This window comes from Pseudophryne corroboree, chromosome 3 (genome assembly GCF_028390025.1).
Source record: "Pseudophryne corroboree isolate aPseCor3 chromosome 3, aPseCor3.hap2, whole genome shotgun sequence".
Taxonomy (NCBI): Eukaryota; Metazoa; Chordata; class Amphibia; order Anura; family Myobatrachidae; genus Pseudophryne; species Pseudophryne corroboree.
In genome coordinates, this window is record NC_086446.1 from 807,651,476 (window position 1) to 807,677,397 (window position 25,922).

The window sequence follows — 25,922 nt, forward strand, 5'->3', positions numbered from 1 at the left end:
TCTCAGCCTTGCGTAAGGTCCAAATCCATTTTGGGCAAACGGGATAATTTTCATATGTCTTATGATTTTCCAGTGTCTGCTATGTTGCATTCTGACGATTCCATGCCAGACCTCACGGAACACGATGAGGGTGAGGAAGGCGAAGTGGAGTCAGATAACGAGGATGTTAACAGTTCCGGCATTGATGATCTCATCAGAGCGGTACGGCAGTCTCTAAGGTTTCCTGAAGCTGAGCAGCCTCTCACCAATGATCAGGTCGTATTTACTAAACGACGGAAGACGCCAGTAAGTTTTCCTGTGTCGGATTCTCTAAATCAGATGTTAGTAGAAACACGACAGAATCCAGATAAACGGTTTTCTATACCTCGCAGATTTAAGTCTAGTTATCCGTTTCCAGACTCGGTAACGTGTACATGGGAGAATCCACCAATAGTTGATTCTTCAGTGTCAAAGCTTACCAAGAAATTAACCATACCAGTGCCATCAGCTACTACGCTTAAAGATCCTTCAGATCGCAAGATAGAAACTATGCTAAAATCCGTGTATGTAGCAGCAGGTGTGATGCTAAGACCTGGATTGGTTGGCATTTGGGTCACTAAGGCGCTCATAATATGGCTTACAGAACTCAAATCGGCTTTACAGGACGAAAACCTGATAGTTCTGGTAAATCAAATGATTGAGGCTGTAGAGTATCTCTGTACAGCGTCTACTGACGTCTGTCAGCTCACTTCTCGTATTTCATCTTCGCTAGTTACGGCACGAAGAGCACTCTACCTGCGTACTTATCAAGCGGAGGCAGAGGTCAAACGAAGTATAGAGGCGTTGCCTTACGATGGCAAGAAGTTGTTTGGTCCAGAATTGGACGCATGGATTAAAGAGGCTACGGGAGGTAAGTCTGTTTTCTTACCATTGCCTCCACCTGCGCCAAGAAGAAGGTACGCTGGACCTTCGTTCAAATCCTTTAGACCTCAGCCCTTTCGAGGACGTGGCAGAGGATCAGCCACGCCTGCTAGACGTGGTCGAGGACGTGGTTTCCATCAAACCAACACAACTCGCCAAGACGCTAAGGTTACCGACAAGCCAGTGGCATGACGGGTTACCAGCCCATCTCGGTTCTCCAATTGTGGGAGCACGCCTTCAGACGTTCCATGGGGCGTGGTTCCACACATCCGCGGAGGGCTGGATTCGCAATTTAGTGTTAAAAGGTTACAAAATAGAGTTCGACTGTCTGCCGCCTCTGCGGTTTTTCAAGACAGGATTGCCTCTGTCGGACGACAAGAGGAGAGTTTTGCAAATTGCCATTCAGTCCTTACTGGATTCGGCAGTGTTGATTCCGGTCCCTGTACACCAACAGGGTCAGGGTTATTATTCAAGCCTGTTTGTGGTCCCGAAGCCGGATGGCTCAGTCAGACCAATATTGAACTTAAAGGGCCTCAATCAGTACGTAACTTACTACAGATTCAAAATGGAGTCTCTACGTTCGGTGATTGCGGGGTTAGAGACCAAGGAGTTTATGATTGCCTTAGACCTCAAGGATGCGTACTTACACATTCCAATTTGGCAGCCTCATCAGAAATTCTTACGGTTTGCAATACGCCAGAACCATTACCAGTTTCAGGCTCTGCCGTTTGGCCTGTCATCAGCGCCTCGGGTATTCACCAAAGTAATGTCTGTGATGATAGCTCACCTCCGATCCCTGGGAGTGACAATAGTTCCGTATTTAGACGATCTGCTCATCAAAGCTCCGTCTCAACAGATACTTACCCAACATGCGCTGCTAACATACAATGTACTGGTTCACCACGGTTGGATTGTAAATTTCAAGAAATCACATCTAATTCCGTCTCAACGCCTTCAGTTCCTAGGTATGATTCTCGATACGGTCAATCAAAGGATTTACCTACCACAACAGAAAGTACAAATGCTACGCCATCTAGTACAATTAGTGCTCAAGCCACGCACAGTGTCGGTACACTTGTGCATTCGCCTGTTAGGCACAATGGTGGCAGCGTTCGAGGCGCTTCAGTTCGGAAGATTTCACTCTCGTCCATTTCAGCTGAACGTGCTTGCCCAGTGGTCGGGCTCGCATCTGCAGATTCACCACAGGGTGAGGTTGTCACCAATAGCAAGAGTATCTCTGCTATGGTGGCTCAAGGAACACAATTTAACCGCAGGAAGACGGTTCGGAGTTTGCAATTGGATAATTCTAACTACGGACGCCAGTCTCAGAGGTTGGGGAGCGGTAATTCAAAATTGTCAGCTCCAGGGTCTCTGGGCGGATCACGAGAAATTGCTGTCTATAAATGTTCTAGAACTCCGCGCAATTTTCAATGCGCTACGACAAGCAGTGCACATGATTCGCTCTCAGCCTGTCCAAGTGCAGTCGGACAATGCGACAGCGGTCGCATACATCAACAAACAAGGAGGAACGAGAAGCCGCATGGCAATGCGGGAAGTAGCTCGAATCCTCAATTGGGCGGAATGCCACCAGGTGATATTGTCGGCCGTGTTCATTCCGGGAGTGGACAACTGGGAAGCGGATTATCTCAGTCGTCGGGATTTTCACCCAGGCGAATGGTCATTAAATCCAGAAGTGTTTCACATGTTGGTTCAGCGATGGGGTTATCCTCAGGTGGACCTGATGGCATCTCGACACAATCATCAAACGCCCCAGTATGTGTCCAGAACAAGAGATCCAAAGGCAGTCGCGGTGGATGCTCTCACTGTCGCGTGGCCGTACAGTCTTGTGTATCTGTATCCACCGTTTCCGCTGCTCCCTCTGGTGCTAAAACGGATCAAAAGAGAGTCGCTCACAGTCATACTAGTGGCGCCTCATTGGCCTCGGAGAGCTTGGTTCTCGGATCTTCGAGGATTACTCGCAGACGATCCGTGGCCGCTCCCAATACGTCCAGACCTGTTACAACAGGGTCCGTTTCTTTACCCCGATTTAGCGCGGCTGCGTTTGACGGGGTGGCTGTTGAGACCGCCCTCTTAAGAAGAGAGGGCATTCCAGATTCAGTTATACCAACCATGTTACGAGCTAGGAAGCCGGTTACGGCAGCTCATTATTACAGAATATGGCGTGCATATATAGGTTGGTGTGAAGCTCGGCAATTTCCGACATCAGCTTTCAAAGTATGCCGCCTGTTGTTGTTTCTACAAACAGGGTTAGATGGAGGATTGCGTTTATCTACACTAAAGGTGCAGGTATCTGCTTTGTCAATTTACTTTCAAAGACGATTGGCTCTATTGCCGTCTATACGCACTTTTCTCCAAGGTGTACTCAGGGTACAGCCTCCATTCATTCCACCTACAGCGCCATGGGACTTGAATCTGGTTTTGGAGTTCTTACAGTCTTCATATTTTGAACCCTTACAACAAGTGGATATAAAGTTTCTCACTTGGAAAACAATTTTTCTCTTAGCCTTAGCTTCGGCAAGGCGTGTTTCGGATTTGGGTGCCTTGTCATGCAAGCCACCGTATTTGGTGTTTCATGATGACAGAGCGGAACTTCGGACGAATCCCGCCTTCTTACCAAAGGTAGTGTCATCTTTTCACATCAATCAACCAATAGTAGTTCCTGTGTTGACAGCACATTCTGGAACTCTGGATGTGGTTCGCGCATTACGCGTTTATGTATCCCGAACGTCTTCAGTTCGTAAGACGGATACGTTATTTGTTCTTTATGATGCTGCCAAGATTGGTTGGCCAGCATCTAAACAAACTTTATCCAGATGGATAAAACTGACCATACGTCAGGCTTACCTTCATGCTAGGTTACAACCGCCTACGTCAGTAACCGCTCATTCCACACGTTCTGTGGGAACTTCATGGGCAGCTGGTCGTGGGGCTTCTGCGACGCAGCTTTGCCGGGCGGCTACATGGTCTTCAGTGCACACGTTTGTGCGCTTTTACAAGTTTGATACTTTTGCGGCATCAGCATCTAGCTTTGGCCGCCTAGTGTTACAAGTGCCAAACAGCTCTCCCGCCCACGGGGGAAGCTTTGGTACGTCCCAAGAGTACTCCAGTGACCCCTAGTGGATGAAAAAGAAAATAGGATTTTGGTACTTACCAGGTAAATCCTTTTCTTTGAATCCATAGGGGGCACTGGACGCCCACCCAGAGCAGTTTTACCTACTTGTGGTTAGTTCTGAGGATCTTATGGTAACACACTTTCACCGACTGGTTCAAGTTACAAGTGCTGGTTAGGGTGTCAACTGTTTAGTTGTCAGTAACGTTATGTGTTAACAACGTTAGTGTCAGTTATGTTATATGTAATACTCCATTATCAACCTCTCTTAATTCCTGTTCGGCTCAGTAAAAAACACTGAGATGTGCTCGGGGATATGGAGGGGTGGAGTGTTACTAAATTTAAATATTCAGTGCTGTTCCTACGGAAGCCCGTCCATATCCCAAGAGTACTCCAGTGCCCCCTATGGATTCAAAGAAAAGGATTTACCTGGTAAGTACCAAAATCCTATTATCGCGTCTATCCAAAAAAGTAGCGCTTCCGTCCCCTGACACGGCAGCCCTAAAAGAACCTGTGGATCGTAAGCAGGAAAATACATTGAAATCCATTTATGTCACTACAGGTATGCTGCTCAGGCCAGCCATTGCATCTGCGTGGGTGAGTAGCGCTATTGAAAAATGGGCAGATAACTTGTCATCTGAGATAGATACCCTGGATAAGGGATAGCATTCTTTTGACGCTGGGTTATATCAGGGACGCTGCATCCTACTTAAAGGACGCTGCGAGGGATATTGGCCTTTTGGGATCAAGGGCCAATGCCATGGCAGTCTCGGCTAGGAGGGCATTGTGGATTCATCAATGGAATGCTGATGCTGACTCTAACAAAGCTATGGAGTCTCTACCATATAAAGGTGGTGTATTGTTTGGTGACGGCCTAGCTGACTTGGTATCTACGGCTACCGCGGGTAAGTCATCATTTTTACCTTATGTTCCTGCACAACAAAAGAAAATACCCCACTATCAGATGCAGTCCTTTCAGCCCAATAAATACAAAAGAGGATGAGGGTCTTCCTTCCTTGCTGCGAGAGGAAGGGGAAAATGGGTCACCGGCTGTGGCAAGTTCCCAAGAGCAGAAGTCCTCCCTGGCTTCTACCAAATCCACCGCATGACACTTGGGCTCCTCTGCGGGAGTCCGCATCGGTGGGAGCACGTCTCAAACTCTTCAGTAAGTTCTGGGCTCGTTCGGCCCTAGACCCATGGGTTTTGGAAATAGTGTCCCAGGGGTACGAGCTAGAGTTTCAAGACGTTCCCCCTCACAGATTTTTTGAAATCTGCCTTGCCAGCTTCTCTTCCGGACAGGGAGGTGGTATGCGAAGCAATATGGAAATTGTGTCAAAATCAAGTCATTGTCAGGGTTCCTTTGTCACAACAGGGAGAAGGCTTCTGTTCGAGCTTGTTCGTGGTCCCGAAGCCAGACGGCTCAGTCAGACCGATCCTGAACCTCAAATACCTCAATTTCTACCTACGGAAAATCAAATTCAAGAGGGAATCCCTCCGGGCTGTGATATCCAGTCTGGAGGAGTGGGCTTTTATGGTATCAGTGGACATAAAGGATGCCTACTTACACATCCCCATATATCCTCCACATCAGGCTTACCTGAGGTTTGCAGTGCATAATTGCCATTATCCGTTTCAGACGTTGCCGTTTGGTCTGTCCACGGCTCTGAGAATTTTCACCAAAGTAATGGCGGAAATGATGATTGTCCTGAGCAAGCAAGGAGTCACAATTATCCCGTACTTGGACGATCTCCTGATAAAAGCGAGGTCCAAGGAACAATTACTGCAGAACATTTGGCTCTCCCTGACAATTCTGCACCATGGTTGGTGCCTAAACTTGCCAAAGTCGCAGTTGGTTCCGATGACACGTCTGACGTTCTTGGGTATGATTCTGGACACGGAATTAGGTTTTCTTCCAGTGGAAAAGGCTCTGGAAATACAGAATATGGTCAAACAGATTCTGAAACCAGCAAGTGTCGATTCATCAATGCACTCTGTTGCTGGGGAAGATGGTGGTGGCCTACGAGGCCATTCAGTTTGGCAGATTCCATGCCAGAGTGTTTCAGTGGGACCTGTTTGACAAGTGGTCCGGGTCCCATCTGCACATGCACCGACAGATAATCATGTCTTCCAAGACCAGAATCTCACTCCTGTGGTGGCTGCACAGCTCTCACCTCCTAGAGGGATGCAGGTTCGGGATCCAGGACTTGGATCCTGGTGACCACGGATGCGAGTCTCCGAGGCTGGGGTGCAGTCACACGGAGAAAATTTCCAGGGAAAATGGTGAAGCCAGGAAGCTTGTCTACACATAAACATTCTGGAACAAAGGGCCATTTACAACGGCCTTCTACAAGCGGAACATCTTTGTGATCTGCCCATCCTGATTCAGTCGGACAACATAACAGCAGTGGCGTACATAAACCGCCAGGACGGAATGAAGAGCACAGCGGCAATGGCAGACACCACAAACGTTTCCTGCTGGGCGGAAAGACATTGTAAGCGCTCTGTCAGCAGTCTTCGTTCCAGGTGTGGACAACTGGGAAGCAGACTTCCTCAGCAGACACGATCTCCATCCAGGAGAGTGGGGTCTTCATCAAGAGGTCGTTGGGGAATTCCTCAAATAGACATGATGGTGCTTCGCCTCAACAAGAAGCTTCAGAGCTATTGTTCCAGGTCGAGGGACCCTCAAGCAATAGCAGTGGACGCGTTGGTGACACCATGGGTGTTTCAATCGGTATGTGTGTTCCCTCCGATTCCACTCATTCCAAATGTAATAAAGATCATAAGAAGAACAAGGGTTCATGCAATCCTCATTGTTCCAGACTGGCCAAGGAGGGCCTGGTATCCAGATCTTCAGGAATTGCTCGTAGGAGATCCCTGGCCTCTTCCTCTACGAGAGGATCTGTTACAGCAGGGGCCATGCGTGTACCAAGACTTACCGCGGCTTCGTTTGACAGCTTGGAGGTTGAACGCCGAATCCTAGCCCGAAAGGGTATTCCCAAGTGAAGTAATTCCCACACTTCTTCAGGCTAGAAAAGAAGTAACTGCAAAACGTTATCACTATATTTGGACAAAATGTGTCTTGATGTGAATCCAAGAAGGCTCCTACGGAAGAATTTCAGCTGGACCGTGTTCTCCATTTTCTGCAAGCAGGTATGGATGCGGGCCTAAAGTTAGGCTCAATTAAAGTACAAATTTCGGCCTTGTCAATTTTCTTTAAAAAAGAATTGGCCTCCCTTCCAGAAGTTCAGACTTTTGTGAAAGGCGTGCTGCACCACCAACCTACCTTTGTGCCCCCGGTGGCACCATGGGATCTTAACGCGGTGTTGCAGTTCCTGCAATCTCATTGGTTTGAACCTTTACGTAAGGTAGAGTTGAAATTCATCACTTGGAAAGTGATCATGCTATTGGCCTTGGTCTCTGCAAGGCGGGTGTCTGAATTAGCGGCTTGTCTCACAAGAGCCCCTATTTGATCTTCCATGAAGATAGAGCAGAGTTGAGAACTCGTCAGCAATTTCTGCCGAAAGTGGTGTCATCGTTTCACATTAACCAACCTATTGTGGTGCCGGTGGCTACTGACGCCTTAGCGGAATCGAAGTCTCTAGATGTGGTCAGAGCTTTGAAGATCTATGTCGCCAGAACGGCTCAGATTAGGAAAACGGAGGCTCTGTTTGTCCTGTATGATCCCAATAAGATTGTGGCTCCTGCTTCCAAGCAGACTATTGCACGCTGGATCTGTAATACGGTTCAGCAGGCTCATTCTACGGCTGGATTGCTGTTACCGAAATCGGTGAAGGCCCATTCTACCAGAAAGGTGGGCTCATCCTGGGCGGCTGCCAGGGTGGTCTCGGCATTACAGCTTTGCCGAGAAGCTACTTGGTCAGGTTCAAACACTTTTTTGCAAAGTTTTACAAGTTTGATTCCCTGGCTAAGGAGGACCTCTTGTTTGGTCAATCGGTGCTGCAGAGTCATCCGCACTCCTGCCCGTTCTAGAGCTTTGGTATAAACCCCATGGTTCTTGATGTGACCCCAGCATACTCTAGGACGTAGGAGAAAATAGGATTTTAATACCTACCGGTAAATCCTTTTCTCTTAGTCCGTAGAGGATGCTGGGTGTCCGTCCTAGTGCGTACTGTGTCTGCAGTTATTGGTTATGGTTACACGTGTTGCTGTCGTTATTCATGCCGTTGCATGCGTTGGGTTAAATGCCATGTTGTATGGCGTGCTTGAGGTGTGAGCTGGAATGTATCTCACCTTAGTTTAAAGCAAAATAAATCCTTTTTCCTTGATGTGTCAGTCTCCCTGGGCACAGTTCCTATAACTAAAGTCTGGAGGAGGGGCATAGAGGGAGTAGCCAATTCACACCCCTTTTAAAGTCTTTTAAAGTGCCCATGTCTCCTGCGGATCCAGTCTATACCCCATGGTTCTTGAAGTGTCCCCAGCATCCTCTACGGACTAAGAGAAAAGGATTTACCGGTAGGTATTAAAATCCTATTACCTGTTTACTGGGGCACTGTGTGGCTGGCTCCTTATACTCTGTGACTCTGAAGGTACTCTGGGGGAAACTGTCTGACATTTTCCTGTGTGTGTGTAAGTCTGTATATATCACATTACCATGTCTAAGGACTCGGTGTCCTGTGCTGCAGAGTGTGTATCTTCTCCTGATGAGTTTTTCATGTACTCAGGACTGCAATGTACCTACTCCGCCTTCTGAATCCGAACCCCCATGGGTGGATTCTATAAGGGGAATGATATCCCAGATTTCATCTAGGATGTCACATACTGAGAATGTAACGCAGGTTCTACAACAATCTGTAGCAGTTCTGCAGTACACAGCTCCCACTACCTCATCTAAGGTCCCTGTTCCATACCCTGAAAAGCGTGCTCTTGCCCAAACAATGCAGGCTGACACCGACTCTGACACGGGACGGTGATGGGGATATGCAGGGGGGAGATGTATCCCTTGCTAAGGGGGTCCAACTCATAATTGAGGCCATTAGGGACATCTTACACACTGATGAGAAAGATTCTGAGCAGGTAGAGGAGGCTTACTTACAGACACTAAGAAATCCTTCCTCACCTTCCCGGCTTCTATGGAGTTAAACTCCTTGTTTTAAAAATCCTGGGAAAACCCAGAGATAAAATTCCAGATCCCAAAAAGAGTTCTCGTTGCTTTTCCCTTACCTGAAGAGGACAGGAAAACCCGCCTATAGTGGATGCTTCTGTCTCTAGGTTGTCTAAAAAGGTGGTTTTACCTGTCCCTGGTTCAACCGGTTTTAAAGAGCCGGCTGACTGCAAGATTGAGACTACGCTCAAATCGCTATACACAGCTACAGGCGTGGCTTTAAGGCCCACTATTGCTTGTGCGTGGATTTCTAAAGCCGTAGTAAAGTGGTCAGGCACATTACTAGAGGACTTAGATTCTGTGGATAGGAGTGACATTGATTTGTTTTTAAGTCGCCTGCAGGTTTCATGGTGGAGGCCATGAAAGACCTTGACCACCTTAATACAAGGGCTTCTTCCATGGCTGTCTCGGCACGCAGATGACTCTGGCTGCGCCAATGGTCTGCAGATGCAAAATCCAAGAGAAGTGTTGAGAACCTACCCTTCACAGGTCAGGCTCTGTTTGGGGATGCATTGGATGCGTGGATCTCCACGGCAACTGCGGATAAGTTGACATTCCTTCCCTCTGCAGCATCGGCGGCTAGGAAATCTTATCCTACGTCTACAATGCAGTCCTTTCGGACTGCAAAAGTTAAGTCCAAACCCCCTTTACTTTCTTTAGAGGAGGTCAGGGGAAATCTAGAAAACCTGCACCAACAGGTTCCCAGGAGCAGAAGCCAGGTTCTGCTTCCTCCAAATCTTCAGCATGACCATGGACCTCCCAGCCTGGAGATCGGGCAGGGGTGAGCAAGACTAAGGGATTTCAGTCACATCTGGGCGTCCTCTTGCCTAGACCCCTGGGTACAAGACATCGTTACCCAGGGGTACAGACTGGAGTTTCAAAAACTCCCACCTCACAGATTCTTCAAATCAGGCTTACCAGCTTCGCTGACAGACAGTGCTATCCTACAGGAGGCCATTCAGAAATTGGTTCAAACAAATGTTATTTTTCCAGTTCCACCTCACCTGAAACACAAGGGTTATTACTCAAACCTGTTTGTGGTACTGAAACCGGACGGTTTGGTACGACCTATAGTAAACCTAAAGTCCTTGAACCCGTACTTGAGGGAATTCAAATTCAAGATGGAGTCTCTGAGAGCGGTGATCTCGAGTCTGGAGAAGGGGGAATTCCTGGTGTCCCTGAATATCAAGGATGTGCGTACCTTCACGTTCCGATCTGGCCGCCTCACCAGGTTTATCTGAGATTTGCGCTGCTGGACTGTCACTATCGGTTCCAGGCACTGCCATTTGGCCTATCCACAGCACCGAGGGTGTTCACCAAGGTCATGGCAGAGATGATGCTACTCCTCCGCAAGCAGGGTGTGAACATAATCCTATATCTGGATGATCTGCTGATAAAAGCGTTTTACAGGGAGAAGCTGTTACAGTCCATTGCTCTTTTCACTCGAGTACTGCAGGATCACGGGTGGATCCTGAACCTTCCAAAGTCACATTTGGAACCGACAAGGAGACTGACTGTCTTTCCTGGGGATGATCCTCGACACGGAAGTGCAGAGGGTTTTTCTGCCTATGGAGAAAGCATTTGTGATTAAATCAATGGTCCGGGATGTCCTGAAGCCAACCCGGGTATCTGTTCATCAGTGCATTTGCCTTCTGGGGAAGATGGTTGCTTCCTATGATGCTCTACAGTACGGAAGATTTGCATGGTCCTTCAAACTGGATCTCCTGGACAAATGGTTGGGATCTCATCTTCACATGCACCAGCGGATACACCTGTCGCCGAAAGCCAGAATTTCACTCCTCTGGTGGCTGCAAACTTCTCGCCTTCTCGAGGGCTGAAGGTTTGGGATCCAGAATTGGATCCTTTTAATCACGGATGCAAGTCTCAGAGGTTGGGGAGCAGTCACTCAAGGGGAAAACTTCCAAGGAAAGTGGTCAAGTCTGGAATCCGTGCTTCCGATAAACATTCTGGAATTAAGGGCCGTGTACAACGGTCAGCTACAAGCAGCACATCTACAAGATCAGGCCATTCAGGTTCAGTCGGGCAATGTAACGGCAGTGTCCTACATAAACCGACAGGGTGGAACAAAGAGCAGGGCCACAATGTCAGACGTCACAAGAATCCTCCTCTGGGCAGAAAAGTACACAGTAGCGTTGTCGGCGTTCTTCATTCTGGGAGTGGACAACTGGGAAGCGGACTTCCTCAGCAGACACGATCTTCATCCAGGAGAATGGAGCCCTCCACCCGGAGGTGTTCTAGGAGGTAACAAGTCGGCGTGTACCTCAAATAGACACGATGGCCTCCCGCCTCAACAAGAAGCTTCAGAGGTACTGTTCCAGGTCGAGAGACCCACTGGCAGTGGCGGTGGACGCCTCGGTAACTCCGTGGGTGTTCCAGTCAGTGTGTGTGTGTTCCCTCCACTTACACTCATCCCAAGGATTCTCAAACTAATAAAAAGAACAAGAGTTCAAGCGATCCTCATTGTTCCGGACTGGCCAAGAAGGGCTTGGTACGCAGATCTTCTGGAATTACTGTTGGAGGATCCAAGGCCTCTTCGCGAGGACCTTCTGCAACAGGGGTCGTTCGCTTATCAAGACTTACCGCGGCTACGTTTGACGGCATAGAGGTTGAACGCCTGCTATTAGCTCGGAAGGGAGTAATGTCTAAACAGTACCATCGGATTTGGAAAAAGTATGCGTCTTGGTGTGAATCCAAGAAGTTTCCTGCGGTGGAGTTTCAACTAGGACGGTTTCTCCTCTTTCTGCAAGCAGGTGTGGATGTGGGCCTACGCTTGGGCTCCATAAAGGTCCGTCCAGTAAAGTGGGTTCTTCCTGGGCTGCTGCCCGGGGTGTCTCGGCTTTGCCGAGCGGCTACTTGGTCAGGGTCGAACATGTTGGCTAAGTTCTACAAGTTCGATACTTTGTCTCTGAGGACCTAACGTTTGGTCAATCCGTTCTGCGGGAGCCTCCGCGCTCTCTCCTTCCCATACTGGGAGCTTTGGTACAGCCCCATGGCACTAAATGGAACACGGCATCCTTTTCTCGTAGTCCGTAGAGGATGCTGGGCGCCCGAACAAGCGCTTCGTTGTTCCTGCATTGTTACTTGGTTAAGTACGGTTGTTCAGCGGTTGCTGAATTGTTCTAAGTTGGTTAGCTTGGATTTCTGTTAGGTGTGATCTGGTGTGATTTTCATTCTGACATAGCGGAATAACGCACCGGTCTTTCGTTTTTACCAAAGGTGTTTTCTGCGTTCCATATTAATCAACCGATAGTGGTTCCGGCACTGACTGATAACTCCCCTTCAGCGCGGTCTCTGGATGTTGTCCGAGCCCTGAAGATCTACGTGGACAGGACAGCTTCTCTGCACAAGACTGATGCCTTGGTTATTCTTTATGAAGCTTCTCGTCCTGGTTGGCCTGCTTCCAAATAGACTTTATCTCGGTGTATTCGCTTTACAATTCGTCAAGCTTATCTGGCATCATCCAGACCGCCTCCAGAGGCTATTTCTGCGCACTCTACTTGGCTGGTTGGCACCTCCTGGGTGGCTGCCAGGAGATCTCCCAATCCAATTGTATAGGGCAGCTACTTGGTCAGGCCGGCATACCTTCCTTAAGTTTTACCGGTTTGATATTTTTGCCGCTTCGGCCTCTGTTTGGCCGAGCGGTGTTGCAGGGTTCTCAGCGTTCTCCCGCCCAACAAGGGAGCTCGGGGACGCCTTCCAGTGTCCCCCCGGTGGATGAAGGAGAAGACAGGATTTTGCTACTTATCGGTAAATCCCTTTCTCCCATTCCACAGGGAACACTGGACGCCCACCCAGCGCTACTTTCCCTGCCGTGATATATTATGTTTTACTTGTGACTGCAATTTGTTATACATATATACTTTATGTATTCTTGATTTTCATGTTCCTTCACTGTTCTGTTCTGTTGCTCTTATTTCACCTCCTCCTCTGTTGGGTCTTCAGTCTCTCCTCGGGCTCAGTTTCTAGAGGGGGAGGTGCCAGCTCCATCTACCACCATCTATACCCCCTAAGGTCTTGAGCCTTCCAGTGTCCCCTGTGTAATCGGAGAGAGGGAATTACCGGTAAATACCTAAATCTGTTTTGTTTTTCGTTTTGGATTTAAGGTGGGGCACACTGCTACCACTAAGCAGGGACCGTTCTGGGAGGTTCCCAGTGTTCCGATGTCCCCATAGATGAGAATGGGGGGGGGGGGGCGGCTCTCGCCTCTCCCGCCCTCTGTGCTCTGGCCTCTCCCGCCCCTCTGTGTGCTCTGGCCTCTCCCGCCCTCTGTGTGCTCTTGCCTCTCCCCCCCTCTGTGTGCTCTGGCCTCTCCCGCCCCTCTGTGTGCTCTGGCCTCTCCCGCCCCTCTGTGTGCTCTGGCCTCTCCCCCCTTCTGTGTGCTCTGGCCTCTCCCCCCCCCTCTGTGCTCTGGCCTCTCCCGCCCCTCTGTGCTCTGGCCTCTCCCGCCCCTCTGTGCTCTGGCCTCTCCCGCCCCTCTGTGCTCTGGCCTCTCCCGCCCCTCTGTGCTCCGGCCTCTCCCGCCCCTCTGTGCTCCGGCCTCCCCCGCCCCTCTGTGCTCCGGCCTCCCCCGCCCCTCTGTGCTCCGGCCTCCCCCGCCCCTCTGTGCTCCGGCCTCCCCCGCCCCTCTGTGCTCCGGCCTCCCCCGCCCCTCTGTGCTCCGGCCTCCCCCGCCCCTCTGTGCTCCGGCCTCCCCCGCCCCTCTGTGCTCTGGGTTCAGTCCTTTGGGTATTTGACCGAGAAATACGTAACTCCCAGGGTGGTAGTTCGGGTGTGGTGGGCGAGGAGCCCAGACTCCTGGAACTGCTCTGTATACCCTACTGTATCCTGTGCCCCAAGTAGAATGAGAGAGAGACGTAACGGAGGTATATAAATCCGGTATTTTGTACTTTAATTGTATGGTTACCGCAGGGCAAACTATAGGCAAGTCTCTCTTACTGAATTCTATCTCTTTTTGCCAACTCAGGAGAAGCTGAAGCAGTTCCAGGAGAGACTTGAGGAGGAAAGGAGAGCTCGCCTGGAAGAGCGCAAGAGACAGCGCAAGCAGGAGAGACGCATTAACTATTACAGAGACAAGGAGGAGGAGGAGCAGAGAATAAAGGACGAAGCGGTGAAGAAAGGTATTTTCCATCTCACACCTGTTGCGCTGCCTAAGGATGGGCGGAGGGTATAAACAGATTTAGGCATTACTATAAAACGCTCGGAGAAATGAAGTCCTTGTGTGTATAGTGGCTGGTGATGGTAGAAACATCGACCATAAACTGCTTTCATTGGCTGGTTGGTCCCTGCGTCCATCTTATACGGTAATAGGATATGTATGAAGCACAGGTAGCCTCATATTTCCCCTCTCTCCACTATGTTCTAATAGCTGAACGGGTGACTCAGGTGATCATTGTAGGACATGCTTATAATGTCAGGCTTTGTAAGACTGGTCCTTCTGTCCCTGTTAATGGAAATACCAGCAGCCGCTGATAGTCCCGTGCTGCGTCTCCCTCCTCTGCCCTTCTCATGTCACATCATGGTCCTTCTGTGTTACTGTGTTACCCCCCCCCCCCCCCCCCCCCCCCTGGTCTCCTAGCTGGGGATGCTCCATTGTAAGTGCCTTAGGAGCACGGACACGCATTCCTTCAGATATACTGGATGCACTTATGGGGAATCCTCCGTGGAGGGGGGTGCGGCTTCAGACGTCTTTAACTGGTGAATTGCCTCACTCCTTCCCAGCCTCCATACCCCAGCGCCTTGCAGTGTCCCCCAGGTGGAGTATTTCAGGGAATGTCACAATCCCCCTTACAGAAAGCGCCTGGTGTTGTAGTAGAATGCTCCTCATCGTTCCGTGTGTGCCGATTACGTAACCGGTGGCAACACAGCGTCGCCGCCTGACCCGCTCATTTCCCATCTTTGTTACAGAGCATGAAGAGCGTGAGCGGATTGAGAACGAGAAGCGAGAAGTCGAGCAGCGAGAATACCAGGAACGCATCAGGAAGCTGGAGGAGGTTGAGCGAAAGAAGCGCCAGCGAGAGCAGGAGATTGAAGAGCGGGAGCGGCGGCGTGACGAAGAGCGCAGAGGCGGTGATGATTCTTTCAGAAAGGTGATACAGCCCCAGCAGCACATGGCGGGGTGGGGTTCTGTGTGTGGCTTAGGTGTGGACCCCAGGTGTGCGACTGTCTGCTGGCAGGAGACAAAGCAAATGGACGGAAATAAAATGTGACTTCCGCGTGCGGCCTGGTAGCTGTTACTCCTGTCATTGCACTTTCTTTTTCATCCACTAGGGGTCACTGGAGTACTCTTGGGATATGGACGGCGTAGCAGAAACAAAGGCACTGAATATTTAAATTTAGAACTCTCCACCCCTCCATATCCCAGAGTACCTCAGTGTACGAACCCAGTGTTTTTTCTGTGCTCAAAGCACTAACATCGGCTTGTGGGATTCCCACACTTGGTGGAAGATTTTATTAATTTTTCATTTTATTTTTCTTTTTCTTTTTTTTCAATAGCACATCCCTTCCCAGTTTCAAGAAAAACATGGGTCCGGGATAGTGCCGCTGCACGGGCAGCACATGGCGTGTCGGTCCTCACAAAGAGCACCCTCACAGCCACAGGCAGGCCCACTGCTCCTGCAAAAGCTGGACGGAGCTTACACATAGAAGCCCCGTCGCAGCCATGACGAAGATGACTTGAAAGCTGGAAGCCCCGTCGCAGCCATGACGAAGATGACTTGAAAGCTGGAAGCCCCGTCGCAGCCTTGAATAGATGACTGAAAGCTGGACGGAGCTTACACATAGAAGCCCCGTCGCAGCCATGATCGGAGATAAGGTAGGCTGGGGAACGGGGCGGTCAGCGCAGGCTGCTTCCCCGCTAGGTGGTTCAGAGTGAATACCGCTTCCGCGCACCGCCCGCCACAGCGCCCAGCCGCTACGTCTGAGACTCGCTCCAGACGGCAGCGCTACGTTCGCCCGTCCCAGCCGCTCCGTCCGGCCGCCCAGCACATCCACCCGCAGACGCTCACTAACAGCGTTAAGAGGGTGACAACCGGCCCGCTGCTCCGTCCGGCCGCCCTGCACCGCAGATTAATGCCAGCCTCCCTGCAAGAAGGCCTCCCTGCAAGAAGGCCTCACTGCAAGTCTTCCCGGGCTTTCCTGAGAAGACACAGCGTTACAGGGGGGTAAGGGGGGCGGTGGAATCTGGCGGCTCACAGCGGCAAGGGTATGTAAAATACCTATATAAACAGCAGTTATGTATGCAGCTATATATATGTGACAGTAAATAATGCAGACATGTATTATAACCTGTCCTGTGATATGTCTGTGATCATCACTGTATAATAGGCTATTGAGCCTATATTAAAGTCTGTGATTATCACTGTATAATAGGCTATTGAGCCTATATTAATGAGCCTATATTAATGTCTGTGATTATCACTGTATAATAGGCTATTGAGCCTATATTAATGCTGTATAATGGGCTATTCAGCATATATTCATAGAGCATGTGTTGTACCCGGACTGTGATTATACTGTATAATAGGCTATATTAACACTGATCAATTGTAACTTGTTCGGTGATTATCACAGTCAGCATGGCAAAGGGGCCATTTTAACATGTTTCCTGTTGTTTTTCCAGTTTGTAATTCTGGAACATTCCTGCCCTACATCTCTAAGCCACCAGAGGCGCAGGGGTGTTAGTGGGAATTTGGTTCGGGTTTCACATGCCCATGTGAACTGCTTTTCACATAAAGAATACTCTGGTTTCTATTCAGATTGAATAAATCTTTCGCTTTTTACTAAAGATTTCCGTAGAGAGGAACAACCATGAGTTTCATATAAATATGCTTTTCAGCAATAAAATATATATATGACACATAATAACTTCAATAAGTCGTGCAAGTGTCTGTCCGTTGCCTATTGTGGTGTCTGTCTGCATAGCGAGTAAGGCTCTAGCGCAGACTAAAAATAATTTTAAAGATCCTATGTTAAGCATTGGCAATTCAAATTAAAGGAGCGGTAACATCGGAGTCTCGGAAGTTACTCCGCCAGCTCTAACGAAGGACAGTCTTTCCAAAGGGCCAATTTCCCTTTGGGTACCAGGGTGTTTATTTAACTGGTCTTATAATTTAATGTACGATTCTATGTCAAATCTCACACCGATAACTACGAGTGAGAAGTGTACATTAGACCAGCACTCAGATAGTGCGGGGTTTTTGACAACATACATTGCTAAATCCCAGTGAGTCAATGTCTCCATTTTTACAGAGACTGAGTAGACTCTAACCACTATTTAATCGTTTCCAAAATGACGCGATCCGCCATTGGTAAATGCGTCTGTGTCAAACATTATAAAGACCCAAGATACATTGGGGTCACTAGACTCTATGTATGGAAACAATGACGATCACTGTTAAGAGAAGCTGCAGAGTATATCTGTAAAGCTTCTGCTAACGCCGGTTACTCCGATTCTCACTTTTCATAGTCGCTAGTTTAAGCGCGACAAGGCCAGAGCTTGTTTGGTCCTAAATTTGATATTCAGCCATTACCGCATCCAGTATCAAAACGGAAATACTTGTGCCGGCGTTTAATCCCTTTAGACTTCAGTTTTTTCAAGGCGGTGGTACAAAACAGTCACGCCTTGTAACGACAGGACGCTACAGTCAGCAAGTCAGTGGCTTGATGACCTCTTAGGCCATCTCCATTTTCCAATTGTGGAAGCGCGTCTTTACACGTTACATTTGCGCGGTTTCCAGACATCAACTCATGCATGTCTCCGCTATTTACAGATTAAAGGACAAGACTGCCTCTGTCGAACGTTTTGGCAGGTTGCCATTTAGTCTCTGCTGGTTTCAGCTGTTTTTATATCCAGGCAGTAGTACACCAACAGAGTCAGGGTTACTTATTCCCCTCTGTTTGGGGTAACAAAACCAGACAGCTCCGTCGCAGTCTCAATCAGCAAGTCACTTAATGCAGTTTGAAAATGGATTTGCTGCGGTTAGTATTTGCATATTGGAGCCACAAAATTGCATAATTGCACTTGATCTTCACAATGCGTATTTACCCATATCGGTTTGGTCATCACAGGTTCTAGCGTTTGCAAAACGCCACAACCATTAACCATTTCAGGTCTACCATTTGGCTTCTTGTCAACGCCTCTGGTATTTACCAAAGTGATGTTGGTGAGGATAGCTCATCTCAGAGCCCTGCCAGTGACAATCGTTCCATACTTAGACGATCTGCTCATAAGAACTCTGTCTCAACAGAGTTCCTCTAACTTGCGCTACTAATATATACTGCGGTGGCAGGTCAAGTTCAAAAACAATCGCATCTAATTCCGTCTGAACGACTTCAATTCCTAGGCATGATTATAAATACGGTAAATCAGACCTTTATCTACTACACCAGCAAGAACAAATGTACATCTAGTAATTAGTGCAAAAGCCACGCACACTAGCGGTACATTGGTGTATTCGCCTGTTAAGAATAATGATGTGTTTTCAAAGCGCTTTAGTTCGCCGGGCTTCACTCTCGTTTCCCACAGGGGGCCGAGGGAGTATATACTCTGGACGAGAGTCTCAGAGGTTGAGGAGTTGTAGTTAAAAAAAAATTATCAGCGACAGGAGTTCTAAAACGGATTACGACAGATTGCTGTCTATAAATGTCCTGGAACTCCGTGCAATTTACAATGCACTACATACTTCGCTTTCAGTCTGGACAAGTGCAGTCAGACAACGCAACGGGAGTTGCATGCACAACAACCAGTGAAGACCAAGAAGCCGCATGGCAATGCGGCAGGTAGCTCGAATCCTCAATTGCCCAGAACACCATTAGGTGATGTCGACGGGGTTCATTCCGGTAGTGGACATCTGTTAGACAGATGATCTCACCCGTCGGGATTTATATCCTAAAAACTGGGCATTAAATCCAGAGGTGTTTCATATGTGAATCCACAGGTGGGGTTACCCTCAGGTGTACATGATGGCATCTCGCCACAATTACAAACGCTCAGTATGTGTACAGAACGACAGATCACAAGGGCAGTGGCGGTGGAGGGTATCACATTCGTGTGGTCATTCAGCCTCGTGTATCTGGCTCCACAATTTTCAGCTGCTCTCTCCGTTGCTAAAACGGATCATAAGACAGTTCGTCACAGTCATACTAGTGATATCTCATGGGTTTCGAAGAGCTTGCTTCTCGAATCTCCAAAGAATACTTGCACACGATCTTGGCCCGCTCATAATACGTCCAACCTGTTACAACAGGGACCATTCTTTTACCCCTAGTTACCTAGGTACCGCGGCTGCGGTGACGGGGTGGGGGTTCAGACCACCCTCTTAAGAGAAGAAATAGGGCATTACAGTATCGGTTATACCAACCATGTTACGAGCTAGGAAGCCGCTTACGGCAGCTCATTATTACAAAATTTGGTGTGCCTATAGGTGGTGAAGCTCGGAAGTTCCGACATAATTTTTCAAGTTACCCGTATTCTGTTATTTTACAGACGGGCTGGGATGGAGAACTGCGTTTATCTGCACTGAGGGTGCAGATATCTGTGGGGTCAAGTTATTTTCAAATACGTTTGACTCTATTGCGTCGGTACACACCTTTCTACAAGGTGTCATCAAATGCAGCCTCCATTTATCCCATCTACAGCGCAAGGCGACTTGTGGTTGGGTTCAGATTTCTTACAGTTTTCATATTTTGAACCCTTACAACAAGTGATCATTAAGTTTCTCACTTGGAAAACAATTTTCTTCTAGCCTTGGCTTCGCCAAGGGTTTTGTTTTCATATTTGGGTGCCTTGTATTCCAAGCCACCGTAATTGAGTTTTCTCATGACAAAGCAGAAATTCGGACCAATTCCGATTTCTTATTCTTCACATCAATACACCAATAGTGGTTCCTGTGTTGACAGCACATTCTAGAATTCTGAATGTGGTACACGCATTACGCGTCTATATGTACCGAACGTCTACAGTACGTAATACGGATACGTTGCTTGTTCTCTATGATGCTGCCAACTGGGGTTAGCCAGTTTTCTCAGCAGACATTATCCAGTTGGATAACAATGACTACAAGTCAGGCTTACTTTAAGGCTAAGTTACAGTTGCCTACGTAAGTAATAGCACATCCCACAGGTTCTGTGGGAATGTCAAGACCAGCTGGTCGTGGAGCGTCTACGACGCGGCTACATAGCATTCAGTGCACACTTTTGTGCGCGTTTACACGTTATAAGACGGTTGCGGCATCAGCATCTAGCTTTGGCTGCCTACTGTTACAAGTATCAAACCGCTCTCCCGCCCACGAGGGAAGCTTTGGTACGTCCCAAGAGTACTCCAGTGACCCCTAGTGGATGAAAAAGAAAATAGGATTTTGGTACTTACCAGGTAAATCCTTTTCTTTGAATCCATAGGGGGCACTGGACGCCCACCCAGAGCAGTTTTACCTGGGTTGTTTTAAGCTCAGAGGAGCTTATGGTAACACGTTTTACCTGGTTTGTATTAAGCTCAAAGGAGCTTATGGTAACACATTTTCACCGATTGGTTCAAACTATAAAGGTCTATCGGTTATGCTGTCAACTGTTTAGTTGACATTAACGTCATGGGTCAACTTTGTTGTTGTCCGTTATGCTATAGAAATTCTCCATTGTCAACCTCTCTATAGTAGTTCGCTCAGTAAAAACACTGGGTTCGTACACTGAGGTACTCTGGGATATGGAGGGGTGGAGAGTTCTAAATTTAAATATTCAGTGCCTTTGTTTCTGCTACGCCGTCCATATCCCAAGAGTACTCCAGTGCCCCCTATGGATTCAAAGAAAAGGATTTACCTGGTAAGTACCAAAATCCTATTTTCTCCTTGCACGCACACTGGTGGTGGCTAGGTTGGGTTGTGCTTACCCGGGGGGTCCCACGCCCTGGACTTTAACCTTAGGAATGTTAGAGAGCTGCCTGATTAGGTCACTGTAGGTGGGCCTATATTTTTGGCCAAAATTATGCTGAGAACCACAATTTTTTTTCTATGTTTAATTTGTGGGGTTAATAGTTTTGATTAGCAGTGTTCTTAGTACTTAGAGCACTTTCACTATTTAGCCTGACGTGCCTGCATCAGCTTTCTCACCCCCCTTCCCTTTCCTTATCTCCCTAATAGGAATCCTCCCGCTGGGGTGACAAAGAAGCTGACAGCGGATGGAGACGGGGTGCAGATCCGGCAGAGGAGCGCAAACTTGCTCCACCCGATAGGTAAATTTAAAGTGCTGGCAGCTGTATATCAGAAGTGATCTGGGTCAGTAGCCTTGTCCTAAGCGTATATAAATTAGTGATAATACAGATGACCGCAATATTGAAACTTACTGCGTTATTTCAGGGAATGGCGCAGGGCCGGTCAAGACCCAGAAAAAACAGAGATTGAAGATAATGCCCCAGACCAAGAAGAAATCCCTAGTTTCAGAAAGGATGCTGAAAGTGTGCCGTCTCGTTTGGATGAGGGCAAAGCACGATTTGGTGGTGATCGTACACCACCGCGCCGGGCTCAGCTGGAAGATAAAGTCCCAAAACGTGAAACTGAAGAGGACAAAGTGTCATGGAGAGGTTCAGAAGATGATCGTGGCCCTAAGCGTGGCATTGACGAGGATCGTGGCCCTAGGCGTGGCATTGAGGAGGATCGTGTCCCTAAGCGTGGCATTGAGGAGGATCGTGTCCCTAAGCGTGGCATTGAGGAGGATCGTGTCCCTAAGCGTGGCATTGAGGAGGATCGTGTCCCTAAGCGTGGTATTGACGAGGATCGTGGCCCTAGGCGTGGCATCGACGAGGATCTTGGCCCTAAGCGTGGAATTGATGAAGATCGTGGTCCAAGGAGGGGCTTTGACGATGACCGCGGTCCGAGGAGGGGCTTTGACGATGACCGCGGTCCGAGGAGGGGCTTTGACGATGACCGCGGTCCAAGGAGGGGCTTTGACGATGACCGCGGTCCGAGAAGGGGCTTTGACGATGACCGCGGCCCCAGGAGGGGCTTTGACGATGACCGCGGTCCCAGGAGGGGCTTTGACGATGACCGCGGTCCCAGAAGGGGCTTTGACGATGACCGCGGTCCCAGGAGGGGCTTTGACGATGACCGCGGCCCCAGGAGGGGCTTTGACGATGACCGCGGCCCCAGGAGGGGCTTTGACGATGACCGCGCCCCGAGGCGGGGCTTTGACGAGGATCGTGGTCCCAGGAGAGGGTTTGATGAAGATCGGGGGCCACGCCGGGGCTTTGATGAAGACCGGGGGCCACGCCGGGGCTTTGATGAAGACCGTACACCTCGCAGAGGTTTGGATGAAGAACGTGCGTCATGGAGAAGTGGGGATGACGACAAAGGTCCCAAGCGAGGCGGCGATGATGACAGGGGTCCCAGAAGGGGCGGTGATGACGACGATGGCCTAGTAGCCTGGAAACCTTATGTGCCAACTCGTCCAGGTAAAGCAAAGCTGTTTTTGTAACACTGATAGGCAGGCATATGGGTATTGGTGATTGTTGGTGGCGGCAGATTGTGAGGAAGTGCTGGGGGGGGGGTGTAGGGTACAGTTCATCAACTTAGATGAAATACCCGCGGAGAAGGAAACAAAATGTTTTAGCAACGGTCAGAACTGCTGGCGGTCTGGTGGCGGATGGTGAGAGTGGCAGTGGATGGCAATGTGCGGTGGCAAGAGGGGGGTGGGATAGTGGTGAGTATGGATGTGCCTAGTGTTTGGTGGCTTCTGATGGTCACATTAGAGGGGTGAGAACATAGACTTCCTCCATGGGTGCTGGACATATGTATCCGTTCTATTGGGAAGGGGTAGAGGCAGATTATTCTGAGCAGGTTAGGTGGGAACAGGGCGCGTAGCCGGAGGACTGTATATGTGAAATGCCAAGTACAGTTCCTAGACAGCCCGGATGCCTGCAGTTCTTCTATAGAAAGGAATTAATAGAACGCATATAACTTGTATTTCTCTATCGTCCTAGTGGATGCTGGGGTTCCTGAAAGGACCATGGGGAATAGCGGCTCCGCAGGAGACAGGGCACAAAAAGTAAAGCTTTTCCAGATCAGGTGGTGTGCACTGGCTCCTCCCCCTATGACCCTCCTCCAGACTCCAGTTAGATTTTTGTGCCCGGCCGAGAAGGGTGCAATTCTAGGTGGCTCTCATAAAGAGCTGCTTAGAGAAAGTTTAGCTTAGGTTTTTTATTTTACAGTGATTCCTGCTGGCAACAGGATCACTGCAACGAGGGACAGAGGGGAGAAGAAGTGAACTCACCTGCGTGCAGGATGGATTGGCTTCTTGGCTACTGGACATCAGCTCCAGAGGGACGATCACAGGTACAGCCTGGATGGTCACCGGAGCCGCGCCGCCGGCCCCCTTGCAGATGCTGAAGTAAGAAGAGGTCCAGAATCGGCGGCTGAAGACTCCTGCAGTCTTCTAAAGGTAGCGCACAGCACTGCAGCTGTGCGCCATTTTCCTCTCAGCACACTTCACACGCAGTCACTGAGGGTGCAGGGCGCTGGGGGGGGGCGCCCTGGGAGGCAAATGAAAACCTATTAAAAGGCTAAAAATACCTCACATATAGCCCCCAGAGGCTATATGGAGATATTTAACCCCTGCCTGGATTCACAAAATAGCGGGAGACGAGCCCGCCGGAAAAGGGGCGGGGCCTATCTCCTCAGCACACGGCGCCATTTCCTCTCACAGCTCCGCTGGTCAGGACGGCTCCCAGGTCTCTCCCCTGCACTGCACTACAGAAACAGGGTAAAACAGAGAGGGGGGGCAAATTTAATGGCAATATTTTGATATATATAAAGCAGCTATAAGGGAGCACTTATTATAAGGCTATCCCTGTCATATATAGCGCTTTTTTGGTGTGTGCTGGCAGACTCTCCCTCTGTCTCCCCAAAGGGCTAGTGGGTCCTGTCTTCGTATAGAGCATTCCCTGTGTGTCTGCTGTGTGTCGGTACGTGTGTGTCGACATGTATGAGGACGATATTGGTGTGGAGGCGGAGCAATTGCCAAATATGGGGATGTCACCTCCTAGGGGGTCGACACCAGAATGGATGCCTTTATTTGTGGAATTACGGGATAGCGTCAACTCGCTTAAGCAGTCGTTTGACGACATGAGGCGGCCGGACAATCAATTAGTGCCTGTCCAGGCGCCTCAAACACCGTCAGGGGCTGTGAAACGCCCTTTGCCTCAGTCGGTCGACACAGACCCAGACACAGGCACTGATTCCAGTGGTGACGGTGACGAATCAACCGTATTTTCCAGTAGGGCCACACGTTATATGATTTTGGCAATGAAGGAGGCGTTACATTTAGCTGATACTACAGGTACCACTAAACAGGGTATTATGTGGGGTGTGAAAAAACTACCTATAGTTTTTCCTGAATCAGAAGAATTAAATGACGTGTGTGATGAAGCGTGGGTTGCCCCTGATAAAAAGCTGATAATTTCAAAGAAATTATTGGCATTATACCCTTTCCCGCCAGAGGTTAGGGAGCGCTGGGAAACATCTCCTAGGGTGGACAAGGCGCTAACACGCTTATCTAAACAAGTGGCGTTACCCTCTCCTGAGACGGCCGCACTTAAAGATCCAACAGATAGGAGGATGGAAAATATCCAAAAAAGTATATACACACATGCAGGTGTTATACTACGACCAGCTATAGCGACTGCCTGGATGTGCAGTGCTGGGGTAGTTTGGTCAGAGTCCCTGATTGAAAATATTGATACCCTGGATAGGGACAATATTTTACTGTCGTTAGAACAAATAAAGGATGCATTTCTTTATATGCGTGATGCACAGAGGGATATCTGCACACTGGCATCACGGGTAAGTGCTATGTCCATTTCGTCCAGAAGAGCTTTATGGACGCGACAGTGGACAGGCGATGCGGATTCAAAACGGCATATGGAAGTTTTGCCGTATAAAGGGGAGGAGTTATTTGGAGTCGGTCTATCAGATTTGGTGGCCACGGCTACAGCCGGGAAATCCACCTTTTTACCTCAAGTCACTCCCCAACAGAAAAAGGCACCGACTTTTCAACCGCAGCCCTTTCGTTCCTTTAAAAATAAGAGAGCAAAGGGCTATTCATATCTGCCACGAGGCAGAGGTCGAGGGAAGAGACAGCAACAGGCAGCTCCTTCCCAGGAACAGAAGCCCTCCCCGGCTTCTACAAAAGCCTCAGCATGACGCTGGGGCTTCTCAAGCGGACTCGGGGACGGTGGGCGGTCGTCTCAAAAATTACAGCGCGCAGTGGGCTCACTCGCAGGTAGATCCCTGGATCCTGCAGATAATATCTCAGGGGTACAGGTTGGAATTAGAGACAGATCCACCTCGCCGTTTCCTGAAGTCTGCTTTACCAACGTCCCCCTCCGAAAGGGAGACGGTTTTGGAAGCCATTCACAAGCTGTACTCTCAGCAGGTGATAGTCAAGGTACCTCTTCTACAACAAGGGAAGGGGTATTATTCCACTCTATTTGTGGTACCGAAGCCGGATGGCTCGGTAAGGCCTATTCTAAATCTGAAGTCCTTGAACCTGTACATAAAGAAGTTCAAGTTCAAGATGGAGTCACTCAGAGCAGTGATAGCGAACCTGGAAGAAGGGGACTTTATGGTATCCTTGGACATCAAGGATGCGTATCTCCACGTTCCAATTTACCCCTCACACCAGGGGTACCTCAGGTTCGTTGTACAAAACTGTCACTATCAGTTTCAGACGCTGCCGTTTGGTTTGTCCACGGCACCTCGGGTCTTTACA

General features: G+C 49.1%; 1 protein-coding gene and 1 non-coding gene across 2 annotated transcripts in view; both read left to right on the forward strand.

Annotated features, from left to right (window-relative positions):
- EIF3A (eukaryotic translation initiation factor 3 subunit A) overlaps nucleotides 1-25,922 on the forward strand; it is a 56,250-nt gene that overhangs the window by 25,225 nt on the left and 5,103 nt on the right. The window contains 4 exon segments of the mRNA XM_063962705.1: nucleotides 14,137-14,290; nucleotides 15,078-15,259; nucleotides 21,302-21,393; nucleotides 21,518-22,608. Coding sequence (XP_063818775.1) covers nucleotides 14,137-14,290; nucleotides 15,078-15,259; nucleotides 21,302-21,393; nucleotides 21,518-22,608 — 1,519 coding nt within the window.
- LOC134899909 (U5 spliceosomal RNA) lies at nucleotides 16,908-17,018 on the forward strand. Its single transcript, XR_010173453.1, has one exon. It is a non-coding gene; the product is annotated as a U5 spliceosomal RNA (small nuclear RNA).